Below are 11833 nucleotides of genomic sequence, written 5' to 3'. Positions count from 1 at the left end.
GAATTCGATTAAAAGGAGGTAACATTTTATTTCACTTTTATACGATAAGTAGAGGTGAGATGAAATCATATTTTGACTATGGTCTGTTCCCGTCATCTTAAATTTGTCAATATCAGCTGTGCGACGCGTCTGACGTGTACTGTCACAATTAGTTTACGAAAGTACTGTTCAGGTTTTCTATTAATATTGAAAAAAAAATAATTTAACATTCCTTTTACTAGTAACCCACAATGGCCCGTCAATCTGAAGCAAAAACACTCTTCGTTACCTATTTGTCAAACATCGCCAATAACTACAAATGCGCCGTGGGCCTCATTTTAGGCCAGGTAAAACAGCCCTCACTCTTACTATAAAACCTCAAAATCTCATTATTTAACAGATCAGCATGAAAACATTCTACATAGACTATTTGGCAAAGACGCCTCCTTTCCAAAGCGAACAGGACAAGAATGAAGGCAAGCCTAGTAAACCCATAAGGAGCATTCAAGAAGTCAATGAGAGTTGGATGGCAGATCATGCAAAGCATGCCACTAGGATGCTGCCTGGTGGCATGTATGTTTTAGGGGTGTTTGCCGTGACTGATGAGGACATTTTGAATCCTTTAAGCCCCAAGATAAAGTCCATCTTAAATGCTCTTGAAAAGAATTTAGCAGCTCAGCCTTATTTGTTTGGAACTGGCTGCAATGACAAAATTGTGTTGCACTTTTGTTCAAAAACCCATAAATATTCGGCAAAAATTTATGATGTAGTAACTTTAAGAGTGTATCCAATGGACATTAAGGTAGTTGAAGAAGGTATGAAGTTGGTGAATTTTTTGTGCACATATCAAATTGATCAAATCTATCATCTGAGACAAAATGAGACTTCTGGACCTTTGCGGAAACACATAAAAGTAATGCTAGATGGCATCAATAGTAAGCTTGAAGATGGAATTATATTATTTGATAATGAAGCTAAAGAATTTGATGACAAAATTGAAAACTTGGGCAAAAAGAGAAAAAGGATCTCCACAAGTAAAGTTGATAATAGTGAAAGTAGCAAGCCAACTGGAGTGACAATTTTTGAAAAATGTGTTCCAATAGGAGATCAAATAGTGCCTACAAGTATAGGGGGACAGATAAGGGTAGTAGGAGAAGTTGTAAGTCAATTCTGGATCAGCTCTAAAAGTACTTTCAGAGAGGCTGTGAGGGCAGTTAAGGAGGATATAATGAGGAGTTTGAGTACAAGAATGGAGATGCATTGGGATTCTTTGACTGAAGAGGAGCTGAGTGAAGGTGAGATCTACAAATGAAATATGATAATCTTGGTGGGAAATTTATTTCTGGTTATTAAAATAAATGTATTTTTCCTGTTTATTTGTCATATCATTCACAAAAATTTACAGGAATGAACTAATTTTTTTTTATGGTACTGTTCTAAAAAATTATTGAAGGTTGGAATGCTCACCTTAGTTCATCTTTCAGACATTAATAGTGTTCATGAACCCCCAAGAAGAGTTTTAATTACCCTACCAGAGAGCAACATAACTGTGTCAGATTATTTATTTCCTGGGGAGGGCCCAGAAGACTCTAAAATGTCATTAGAGGAAATTCTGGATGTGAAATCTTATGGTCATTTAGATTTTTTGGATCTAGAGGGACAAGCAGGTAAGGCTCTTTCATAGGTAAAAGTTTAAGTTATTCAGAGGGAATTATTTAGATATTTCTCAATACTATAAGGAAACCAGCGCGCCCCAGACTAGAAGTGAAGACTTTTTACCGACAATTGCTGCAGACTCCAATAGAGTTATGTATTTGATAGGATTATCTGGGGCTTTGTTAATTTTAGTTGTTTCCTTGCTTTTGCACTATATGGAGGTTTGAGTCTTTTTTCAATAAAATTGGATACTCATAAGTTCGAATGTGTTTTAATGGCCATAGTAAAGTGAAAAATTCATAATTATGTATCAATACCAATTGATGGTACTAGAAAAAAATACTAATTAGTTGAACTTGCACTTTGAAAAATCCATTTCTGGGTGCTGCTCCATGAACCTGTGTTAAAGTTTCCAAATAAAAATTTATCCAACCAACAACAATTATAACTTACTTATTGATTACGTCTTGCTTCTTCTTTTCATCGCTCGTAGGCAGGCCCATCTCTTTTTGCCTTTGATCAAACAGCATTTTCTCAACTAACCCTCTAGTTTCACCATCCAGATCGCTCAGTTTTGAAGGTTCAGGGTTGATTTTCCTAGTGCTTATTTCAGGATCTGAGTTGACTAGTTTATTCCACCAATTCATTTTGTTGATCTAAAAATATATTTTTAAAGATTTCACATTTTTGTTTTAACTTAAATTAACCTTTTCTAAAGTAATGAGGATTACTTTTCCGTCTTGTATTACCCATGTAGACTCCTCCAATTTAATTTCATGCGGAAAATCATCATCTATAATAGGTGTCTGCCCTTTCACACCACAAGTGAGATGCTTCTTGGTGATATTTACCACGACATCCTTCTGTTTGGCTCTGAAGTTTACGTTTAAGGGCACCCTCACCTAGGAAGAAGCGCATAAATCAAATCGATGCGTTGATTAACAAATGAAAAATTCCGGAGTTTTCATGTTTATGAGTTACTACGTCAAGATTACCGTGTTATTACCATATGACTTAATTAGATTAATTGCAACGGAAACGCCAGGGGCGTAATCAATCGACTAGACTCTACAATGCCAAACGCATAAAGACAGCACTAGCAAATGTTCCATGCTCGTTACTCATTACCTGACCCTCAGATGCAATTTTTTCCTTAATGTATTAGAATTACAGCTTATGCAATAGTATTCAAGATCGACGACACAGTCTCGCTCTGATTGCTAGAACTCCTAGAACAAAGGTCGACAACACCCAGTATTTATTCCAGGATATTATGTGACGTTCCCTAATAAGAATTTATATATTACAATAAAACTATTCGTTATTTACAACCCTGAACTTGCTTCAATGCCAATATGCAAGCCATGTATGAAGCTTTGGTATTGCATACTAATAATTCCTTAATTGAGGTAAATTTGATGGTGTTATTTGAAGGAATTACTTAGTATGATGGTTCTAGGATTGTAGTGAAGTACAAGTGATTTTAGTGCTAGAGGAATGCCACTAAAAAAGGTAACAATAATGTACTCAATTTGAACTGAAAGCGACGCAAAGAGAGTTATGAATTATTCATTTATGTTGAGTTTTAAGCTGAACTATCAGATTTATGTAGGCCGATTTGATACATATAAACTGCATATAAGAAGTGTTCTTTAAAAATTTTTCGCTTGAGCATTTTCTGTACATAGCGTTCCTAAGAGTATTAAGTAACACTGACAACGTTGTGTGTACGAGTTAAGGAACGTAAGACTGGGTGCCTATCAATTTAGTTAAAAGAGTGTTGCCAGATTTCATAAAATTTCTTTCTGAATCGCACTGCACAACTTGGCCACACTTTAATCGAACTCTTTTAGTTTCTCACGTCACAGTCTGCAGGGTATCAATGTTGCCACTAAATCATTCGTGACACACAATTTATTACCTGCACGTTCACTATGGGAAATCCGACGGGCAGGTAGGTTTCAAGAAGACCAAGACCTGATTCATTTATTAAACAAATAAAAACCCATACCATATCAAATAGCGATCACTCACGCTTCAACTTTTTCTCTTATTTTTTGCCAGCCATCATCGACATCCGCATATTAAAATCATTTAATTAAAAGTTAGATCATCTCGGACCAATTAGTTTTATTTGTTTTTCACCTAAGTAGTTTAAACTTACACCGTGTCTCATTACAAACTGTCAAGTGAATTACTCAGTGCTCAATTATCATATGCAGAATACCATCAACAACCCGATAGAAGAAGATGCTCCGAAAAAATCCAAGGCCGATCATCAAGATTATTATACACCTGCGTGAGACTGATTGGCTTCGAGTACCTGAACAAGTACCATTTTTTTCATTAAAAGCTATTACTTAATGATTACCGGTCGAAATGGGTTTGTGATCTAAGAGTGATGGTGATTTATTTCTGTGGGATGACCAGTCACGGATCTAATTTTCTCGATATGTCGAGACGACGAAACATGTGTTTGGGAAATTTTCAAGCAAATACATTGTTTCGCAGTCAAAGCACATATTCGGAAAATTTGAGTAGCAAAGCAAACGGAAGTAGATAAGGTGGGAAGTATATAAGCAAAGGATTTTCCAGGTTGCATATAAAGCAAAATTTATGGTAGTATGCAAAACATATGACCACTTAATGTCCTTGTTTCGTAATTTTTGTGTTTACAAAAGCACGGTAGGAATTGGATATAAAACAAGACTTCTCTGTCGTTTGGGAAAATATGATTATGGTTTTTAAGCCAAGACATTTTAAGCGGACTTTGTTTAACTCATGCTAGTTAAAAACTAACTCAAAACAACCATCGAAAAACGATAAAATTCTTTTGAATATGTCCACATTTTACAACTATTCAATTTTTGGGCGTCAATATCTCGACTATCCGAGGCCCATGGGCCTCATAATACATCTTAAATTAACTGTCTGAATGCGCTCTATAAGTCTGCAGAAACTGGATTTCAATATTTTTGACATCAATTGGCACTCTACAGGTTTTACAAATAAAGAATTTAGTTAATTGCAAAGTACCCATTGCCCAAAGTTCACCATTGTCAAGAAATATCATTTTGGAGAACTGAAACTCCAAATTAAGATTTTTCCTCTAATAAATTGATATCACCGATAATCTGAGCAATTTTTCAAAATTTCCGTAACAATGGAGCCTCATATCTGTACGATATTACCAATTTTACTGAAACACTGAACATTAATGAGAACTCTTTAACGCAAGTGCAAACAGTTTTAATAAACGTACTTCATATGGTGAGAAATTATTGCCATAAATATTAAGCTTGGATGCGAATTAAGCTTTAAAACCAGACTTATGGCTTAGTGCTCTCTCTTCATTAAAAGAGAACGTGCATTCAATGAGGCGGTTACCCCCCTTAAGGCATGCGTGCGTCTAACTTGAACAAGCGCAAAAAATTTGTACCATAATCAGTGGTTCTGGACGATAAAATCATAATGTAAATAATTGCGTTTATAGTGTGGCAATGTTGAAAATTGAAATGGCATTGTTACAGCTTCTAAAGGTAATAATTAAGATTCATCATTAATTCAGAGAATTTAGATAATATCCTGGACAATTGTCTAATAAATTTAAATAAATAATGCAAAAACGTAATTTTTCGGATTGAAATGTCTCGGTGGTAATGTAGCGCCAATGTTGACTATAACAATCCGAGGCTATCAAAATTTTAATATTCAAATTTTGGTCGTAAAACTTCAGACGCTTTGTTTTCAAATTCTTTTTAACAATGAATTTTCGGCAAATGTTTAAAAAGCGTTATCCAAATAGTAAACACAGAACCTTTATACGCAATTTATATAATGACAATAGGTTCATTGAGCCTCAAAAACATAAATAAAAGGTTTTTTAAAAATCGAATATAATTATATTATTTATGACCAAAAATAGCGACCTTGTCTGCAGCCACACCAAAAAACAATCGCTTTACTTGATTTAATCGTTTTATTATTGCTTTTCCCGGATTGATTACCTCTCTTAGACAATAGTAATAACTATTAAATACCAACAAAAAACCGGTATTTACTACCAGATAGCGGTAGATCTTAATCAATGATAGAATTACCATTTATAGTACGTAAGACCAATTTCACAGAAACGATGTGTACCGATTCACGGAATGTCTAGAGTAATGAATGTTGCGAATCCGCCTTAAATGATTCTACCGAATTGATCGTGACCCAGGACTGCATTGATCATGGAACCAGTTTAAAACGCCCATCAGACCAGCGCAAGTGGTCTCGTCTAATAAAAAAATATGCGTCCGGGTTCGGTAAACTAAAATTATCGATTTATTCAAAGAAAAAGTTCAAGGTTCTCCTCTCTAAGATATCCACAATAATAGGCCGTAGGATTCAAAATGTGTTTAGGTCATATTATGGGCTATCACCCTTGAACGTTTGAAAACGATATCCTATTTTGTCAAGATTGAAGATTGCCATGAAGAAACCATATTGCGGTATATATGGGCTTGAAAGGAAAGATCAGTTCTTTGTAGTCATGAATGGTGAATTCTAAAAAAACAATTAAGACTTAAAAGCCTTCCTACATACATTTTTCTTATAAGAATTCGTTTTAAATAACTTCCTTATTTAACTCAACAGAAACTAGGGTGTGAAATTTGACGAAGAGTAATTTTTAAAAATCAGAGAAATAAAACTAAATATTTTCGTTTTCCTAAAGAAATCTGGCACAGTTTGGTAACATAGCTCAGCGATTACAATAGAGAAACTAAAGAGCAATGGGATGTTGCCACTTCATCAGAGAGTGCAAATTTTCGGAAATTGCGCTTTAATGTGCAACTTGAAAAGTTTTACGATTACATGGCACACAAATTCCTGCTCTAATAGACATTTTTGTAAATTGTAACACGTTGCATGAGGTAACATCGCACTAAATTAAAAATGCATGCAGTAAAATATCTATTTTGAAATGATTTTGAGAATTATGGCGGATGACCGATGTTGAAGCAATGAAACTTATCAGCGATTAAAGATTGGTATAGGAACCCATATAGGATGTATCATTTAAAGATAACATTCTTAGACACCTAAATGTTGATATTATTAAATATGTCTATTTCTTCACAAAAATCTGTTAATTTATTCGTGAGCTAACAAACATCTAAAGGAGTTGTATGTCGAATGCTCATCTTCCTTTAAAACTGTTGAAGAAAAATCATAATTGTCAATACACATGTTAAATTAAAATAACTTTTTCTTAATTCATTATTTTTTTAAAGCTATAAAACTGGGTAATTTCACAGAATAAACAGGTATAAGGTATGAAATTCAAACATAGAGTTTACGGAAAAGTTTCTAGGGGAAAATTGCTCAAAGAAGTGATCCTTGATTGAGCGGAAATATAATGGAAATTTCGCATATTATTAGACCATTTAAGGTTAGCTTCAGCGAGTTTGAAGACGTTTTAGGTTGCAAGAGTTTCTGGAGAGTAACACTTAACAATGCAACGAATTTTCTTAAAATTGCGAAACTTTCTTTATATGGGGAAGTTAGAGATTTTAAGTAACTGATTTAGACGCTTTAAGCTTGGACGGATTGAGCTGTAGGAACTAGAAAATTGAAATCAGATTTAAGAAATTAATTTTGGGGGAAGTTTTATAGAAAATTATACTCGAGGGAATTTAAGTCGGCAAGTATAACTGATCGAACCTTTCTTATTGCAAAACGAATTTAACAGTCTAATGCGGTTTTACACACCATTTGGAGATCTTTTGGTCCAAATGATTCAAATTTGTCAACGAAATGACTCGAAACTTTATGTATATGTGCGGAATTTTTTCATAATGATTTTTTAAACGTAATTTTAATTAATTAAACTCGACTGTAAACAATAATAATGGTATATTAGAGTTTTCACTGCCATCCGAATTCCACACGGATATTAAAAACGTGGAAAAAAAGTAAAGACAAAATACCTATCTGCGATGATTTTTAGATAGTTTCAATAAATATTAGTTTAGTTAAAGAAATCTGTTGATACTGGTCTATAAAACGGCAATTAAAATGCAATTCCTGGATGCCCGATGCCAAGGCGATGACGTTACGCAACTCACATGACTCGCCGATTTCAAAATTTTTACAAAATTTCAGTTGCAACACCATAATTGAAATATCTTAAACGATGGCCTTGGTTTATGCAGAAATACCGAATAATGCAGTTTTTCTTTATGTGCGTTTTCATTTTTATACAACTGAGCTAATGTTTTTCCATTTCAATTTATAATAAAGCGGAGTTTTAATTAAATACTATATGCATTAATGCGTATTCTTCACATGTGGGTCGCGATCGAGAGCTATAAATGACAAGTTTTTATGTCGGTGTTTATTAATCCCGTGATTGTATATATTTGTTGTTGGGATAATTATTTTAACCTTGTTCTAGGTCAGTCATATTGCTAACATCCAGTTTTAAATTGCTTTTAGAGTACGGCCCTTTTCTTGGTGTCTTCACCAATTCGTCAGTAACCTTGATCCCATAATACGTACGAGAGCAAATAAACGTTATCCAACTGATCTCAAGTTTGTTACTATATAAACATACATCTTGAGTAAGGTGTATTATGGCAATGTGTTAAATAAATTTGCCCATCTACATTATGTCATTTTTCTTTGCATTGGAGTTATGTTTCTCTTGTATATTGGTATTACAAGGTTGGGCAGGCAGTCTTTATATATATATATATATATATATATATATATATATATATATATATATATATAGTATATGTATCTCTGTCTTTCTTTTCCTCGAAATTGTTCCTATAAATTTTCCGATTGCAAAGTGCGTAGTCCACGCATTATTGCTCAATTTTATATACAGGGCGGGTTATAAGGTGAGAAACGTATACGGTAATAAAGTTTTGCGCTTGCATAACTACAATTTTTCCGGCAAAAATGCATTATTTAGATCTGTTCGCCGCATTCCCACAATAAGTCATGGTCGGTTTTTACCCATTCAAATATTTATAATATCTCATTAGCGCAAAGTGAGTGTTTCCAGGCTAATACCGTTGGTAAAAGGGGATTGGTCTTTGCACGCATTTCGAATTAACATCAACGGGGATGTGTTTCAAGTTATATTATGCGAGCGCTTTTGGTTTATCAAAAATTCTGGGAAAGTGTGAATTAGACCTTGACATGAAGGTTCTAAACGGTGAATTTGGCTCTAATACAAAAACGCAGTGATATCATTGCAGAGGGAAAGGGAGTGTCCTCAAAGTATTTGTGGTTAAAAAATTGTAATAAAGAAATAAATGGCCCATTAAGCAACTAGTTGCAGTTAAATAGATGGAACATAAGGAAGTTCGAAAGGTCATAGAAATGTTAAGGTCAGGTTAAGTTTGCATGTCTAGATTTCAGTACCATCAACACTCTTGAAGAAAATTAGAAGAGCAATTTAAATCTTCGGAAAATCCCTAATGTTGCATGTGTCCTTTATAAGTACAGATAATTAGGAATCTACAGCGTGCGCAGAAAATTAAGAGATGGAAGCAAAAACTTTTAAATGTCGTTTTACCTATTGAAGTAACATATAGGGTGTAATTTTTGGATAGAATACATTCTGAATAAGTGCTTTTTTACCTTGGAAATATGAAAAGAGAAGAAATAAGCTATGGGGATTACTTGCCTCTGAACTGCTATATTCGCGAATTTCTCCAAATAGTTGGTTGACGTTAAAAAAAACTCGTCTTAAGCCAACACCTTTTGATATTTAAAGTTATTATGGAAATTGAATTTTTTCCATACTTCCTCCTAAATTTTTTTCGAGGCAATTAGCCATCGTGCCTTAAATGAATTAACGTAAGTAACAACCAAAATCTAAGATTTACACAAACCATCAAGTCTTGGCAACTATGCCAATATCTACTTGATGCACTCGCAACCAATAGCCAAGTACATTGAATAGCAAGATTGGTGCAAGGTTGCCATTAACAAAAGTGCAAATTCTTGATTAAGGCAAATTTACTATATTCGGACATATTATTCAACTTCCCTGACTATGTATACACGTATAAGTAGAAAAATATAGAAAAAAATTTGCTTAAAAATGACTAAAAACGACTTTTCAGCCGGAACTAAGTTAATTCAAAATTTCCTAGAAATTGTAACCTCTTGATGGTCAATCAATCCAGCACAAAATAAATAATGGATGGTTCATGGAGAAAATTAAAAATATCCGTTTAATTAATTGAAATTATTTTAAAATGTGAGCTAGTTAAAGTTACATGATGTTATCGCAAGTTTCTATTAAGATTGATCTTGGATATTTCAGATTTAAAATTGCTTGAAAATCGCTAAAGTTCCTATTTAAGGTTTCCCATATAACAATTAAGTAAGTACTTATAAATTGTGGGTTCAATTTTACTCAATAGTTACTGATGGTCCCCATTTCTATAGATTGAGTTGACTTTCGTAGGTGCCTAGAAGAAAATCTAAATTATATGAACTTTTAGAACATCATACGTTTGAAACTTCAACTTTTTAGTATGAAAATGATTGAACATGCAATTGATACGGATTAATAAAGACCAGAAATGAAATTTCGTGGCTAAAATTAAACACGCAAAATATATAAACTTTTAAAATGGTGAGCGGAACTTTCTGGCAAAGATATTGAACATGTGGTAAGAGTCAAATTGGAGACTTTTCTGAAACTGAAATATTGATTTAAAATGGGATATTTACTCAAGGTTCAGACATCATATGTCGCATATATATCTCATACGTTACAAATTTTCATTTGATGTTTCCAATATGAATTATTTGGTTAAAAAAACACTTAGTTCAGGTCAATTCCGTATTAAACATGGCAATGGACGTCTGAATTTACCAGATTACATTACATCTGATTTGTTGTTTACCCTGTAGTTTTGTCAAAACCAAACCGTTAAGAAATAATGAAGAGGTCAGGGTGGAAGGAAAAGTTGAACTAAGTGACTAATCCAAATATGTTATATAACCGACTGTGCGATAAAGCATCACCTGCTTCTGTCCATTCTTTAACGGCACGGTCCTACCGTCACTTCTGGTTCCATTTTATACTTCAATTTGCATTTAATTGAACATTTAACACTGACCCCCAAATGATCAAAGAAACTCTCTTTCCGAATATTTCGACATTATAGGAAGCAACATGATTCTGTTTCCACTTAGGTGATGGTGGAAAGAATAACAATTAGATGTAAAAACCGAATCGTGTCCAACCTTGCGTAATAATTGACGATATTTCATGAAATGTTTACTCACAACTAGTTGCGAAATGCTCAATGGAATTCATAAGGATGCATTTATAAATTACGCTGAGGGAAAATTGTGATGTGTGCGAGGCCTGATGGCGCACTTGACCTGAATTTGTGCGACTTCGTTGAGGTCCAGTGAGTCTCCATCTTCGTTTGACGGTCGCGTGTGTACGCACACTTAGACAATGGCTATGTAAACGTTTAAATATCCACATCGGGCTCAAATTTATTCGTGTAAACACATTTAAAGGCCTTGTCGTAAGAAAATCTTCCATTATTGTCTATACTGCGATCTAAGCAGGAATTTATTGTCGTCGCTAGTGATGAGTACTGTAATTCTCAGGAGCTGCGATTAAATGATTTTTTCGCCATTCAAGGATGGATCTCCTTAAAGCAGCTTCCAAACGACGACCGGAGCACGAAACAAAGGATAATCGATTCTCGATCTTGCTCATAAATCATCCGCATTGATTAAATCAACATAAATAATAGCAGTGTGTTCACAGAAACAGGAATTCAGGTTAAAAAAATTCTGATTGACATTTGCGTGTCTTCCCTGCAAGGTCTTTCGGCCCTTTAAGCCCGATTTATGGCTAAGGTTAAGACAACATGGAAGCCAACACTCAACGTCACATCCAATTTTCCGCATTTTAAACTCGAGAGTAATTAGTTTTTATGATTTTTCTTTAACTGCGAGGACTGGTTTACAATACATCTTCAATAAATTTGAATCGAGCATTATGTCATGTAAGTGCAGTAGTTAGGTAAAGAATTATAATTGAATCGGCGAGGCAAAAACTGTACAGTTAAGCAGTAATTATATAATTTAGCTACATTATCGCAATTTAATTAAAATGCATTCTTGATCTTTCGTTTGAACACAAAGGACGGGGCATACATGT

General features: G+C 34.1%; 3 protein-coding genes across 3 annotated transcripts in view; 2 read left to right on the top strand and 1 right to left on the bottom strand.

Moving 5' to 3' along the window:
- The first annotated feature begins 125 nt into the window (after positions 1-125).
- On the top strand, positions 126-1896 carry LOC136348469 (protein odr-4 homolog). The gene is made up of 4 exons (XM_066299308.1): positions 126-326; positions 380-1274; positions 1464-1646; positions 1699-1896. The coding sequence occupies exons 1-4, from the start codon at positions 231-233 to the stop codon at positions 1860-1862; spliced, it is 1338 nt and encodes a 445-aa protein (XP_066155405.1). The 5' UTR covers positions 126-230; the 3' UTR covers positions 1863-1896.
- Positions 1891-11833, bottom strand: part of nudC (nuclear distribution C, dynein complex regulator) — a 33731-nt gene continuing 23788 nt past the window's right edge. Inside the window, exons 4-6 of the mRNA XM_066299416.1 lie at positions 2343-2537; positions 2089-2291; positions 1891-2033 (exon numbers count right to left, since the gene is read on the bottom strand). Of these exons, the coding sequence (XP_066155513.1) occupies positions 1982-2033; positions 2089-2291; positions 2343-2537 (450 nt within the window). The 3' untranslated portion in view covers positions 1891-1981. The remainder of the gene's footprint in view (positions 2034-2088; positions 2292-2342; positions 2538-11833) is intronic.
- LOC136348607 (uncharacterized) overlaps positions 3064-11833 on the top strand; it is a 31316-nt gene continuing 22546 nt past the window's right edge. The window contains exon 1 of the mRNA XM_066299572.1: positions 3064-3147. Coding sequence (XP_066155669.1) covers positions 3133-3147 — 15 coding nt within the window. The 5' untranslated portion in view covers positions 3064-3132. The remainder of the gene's footprint in view (positions 3148-11833) is intronic.

This window comes from Euwallacea fornicatus, chromosome 2 (assembly GCF_040115645.1).
Source record: "Euwallacea fornicatus isolate EFF26 chromosome 2, ASM4011564v1, whole genome shotgun sequence".
Lineage (NCBI taxonomy): Eukaryota > Metazoa > Arthropoda > Insecta > Coleoptera > Curculionidae > Euwallacea > Euwallacea fornicatus.
Note: the sequence above shows the minus strand (reverse complement) of the source record. Positions and strands in the feature narration are given on the sequence as shown.

What these genes read in the sequence shown, in the direction of transcription:
- LOC136348469 (XM_066299308.1), top strand. Translation starts at nt 231, where the DNA reads ATGGCCCGTCAATCTGAAGCAAAAACACTCTTCGTTACCTATTTGTCA. An exon ending in TGGGCCTCATTTTAGGCCAG is followed by an intron (nt 327 to 379) that starts GTAAAACAGCCC and finishes ATTATTTAACAG; the next exon opens with ATCAGCATGAAAACATTCTA. An exon ending in GGATCTAGAGGGACAAGCAG is followed by an intron (nt 1,647 to 1,698) that starts GTAAGGCTCTTT and finishes GGAATTATTTAG; the next exon opens with ATATTTCTCAATACTATAAG.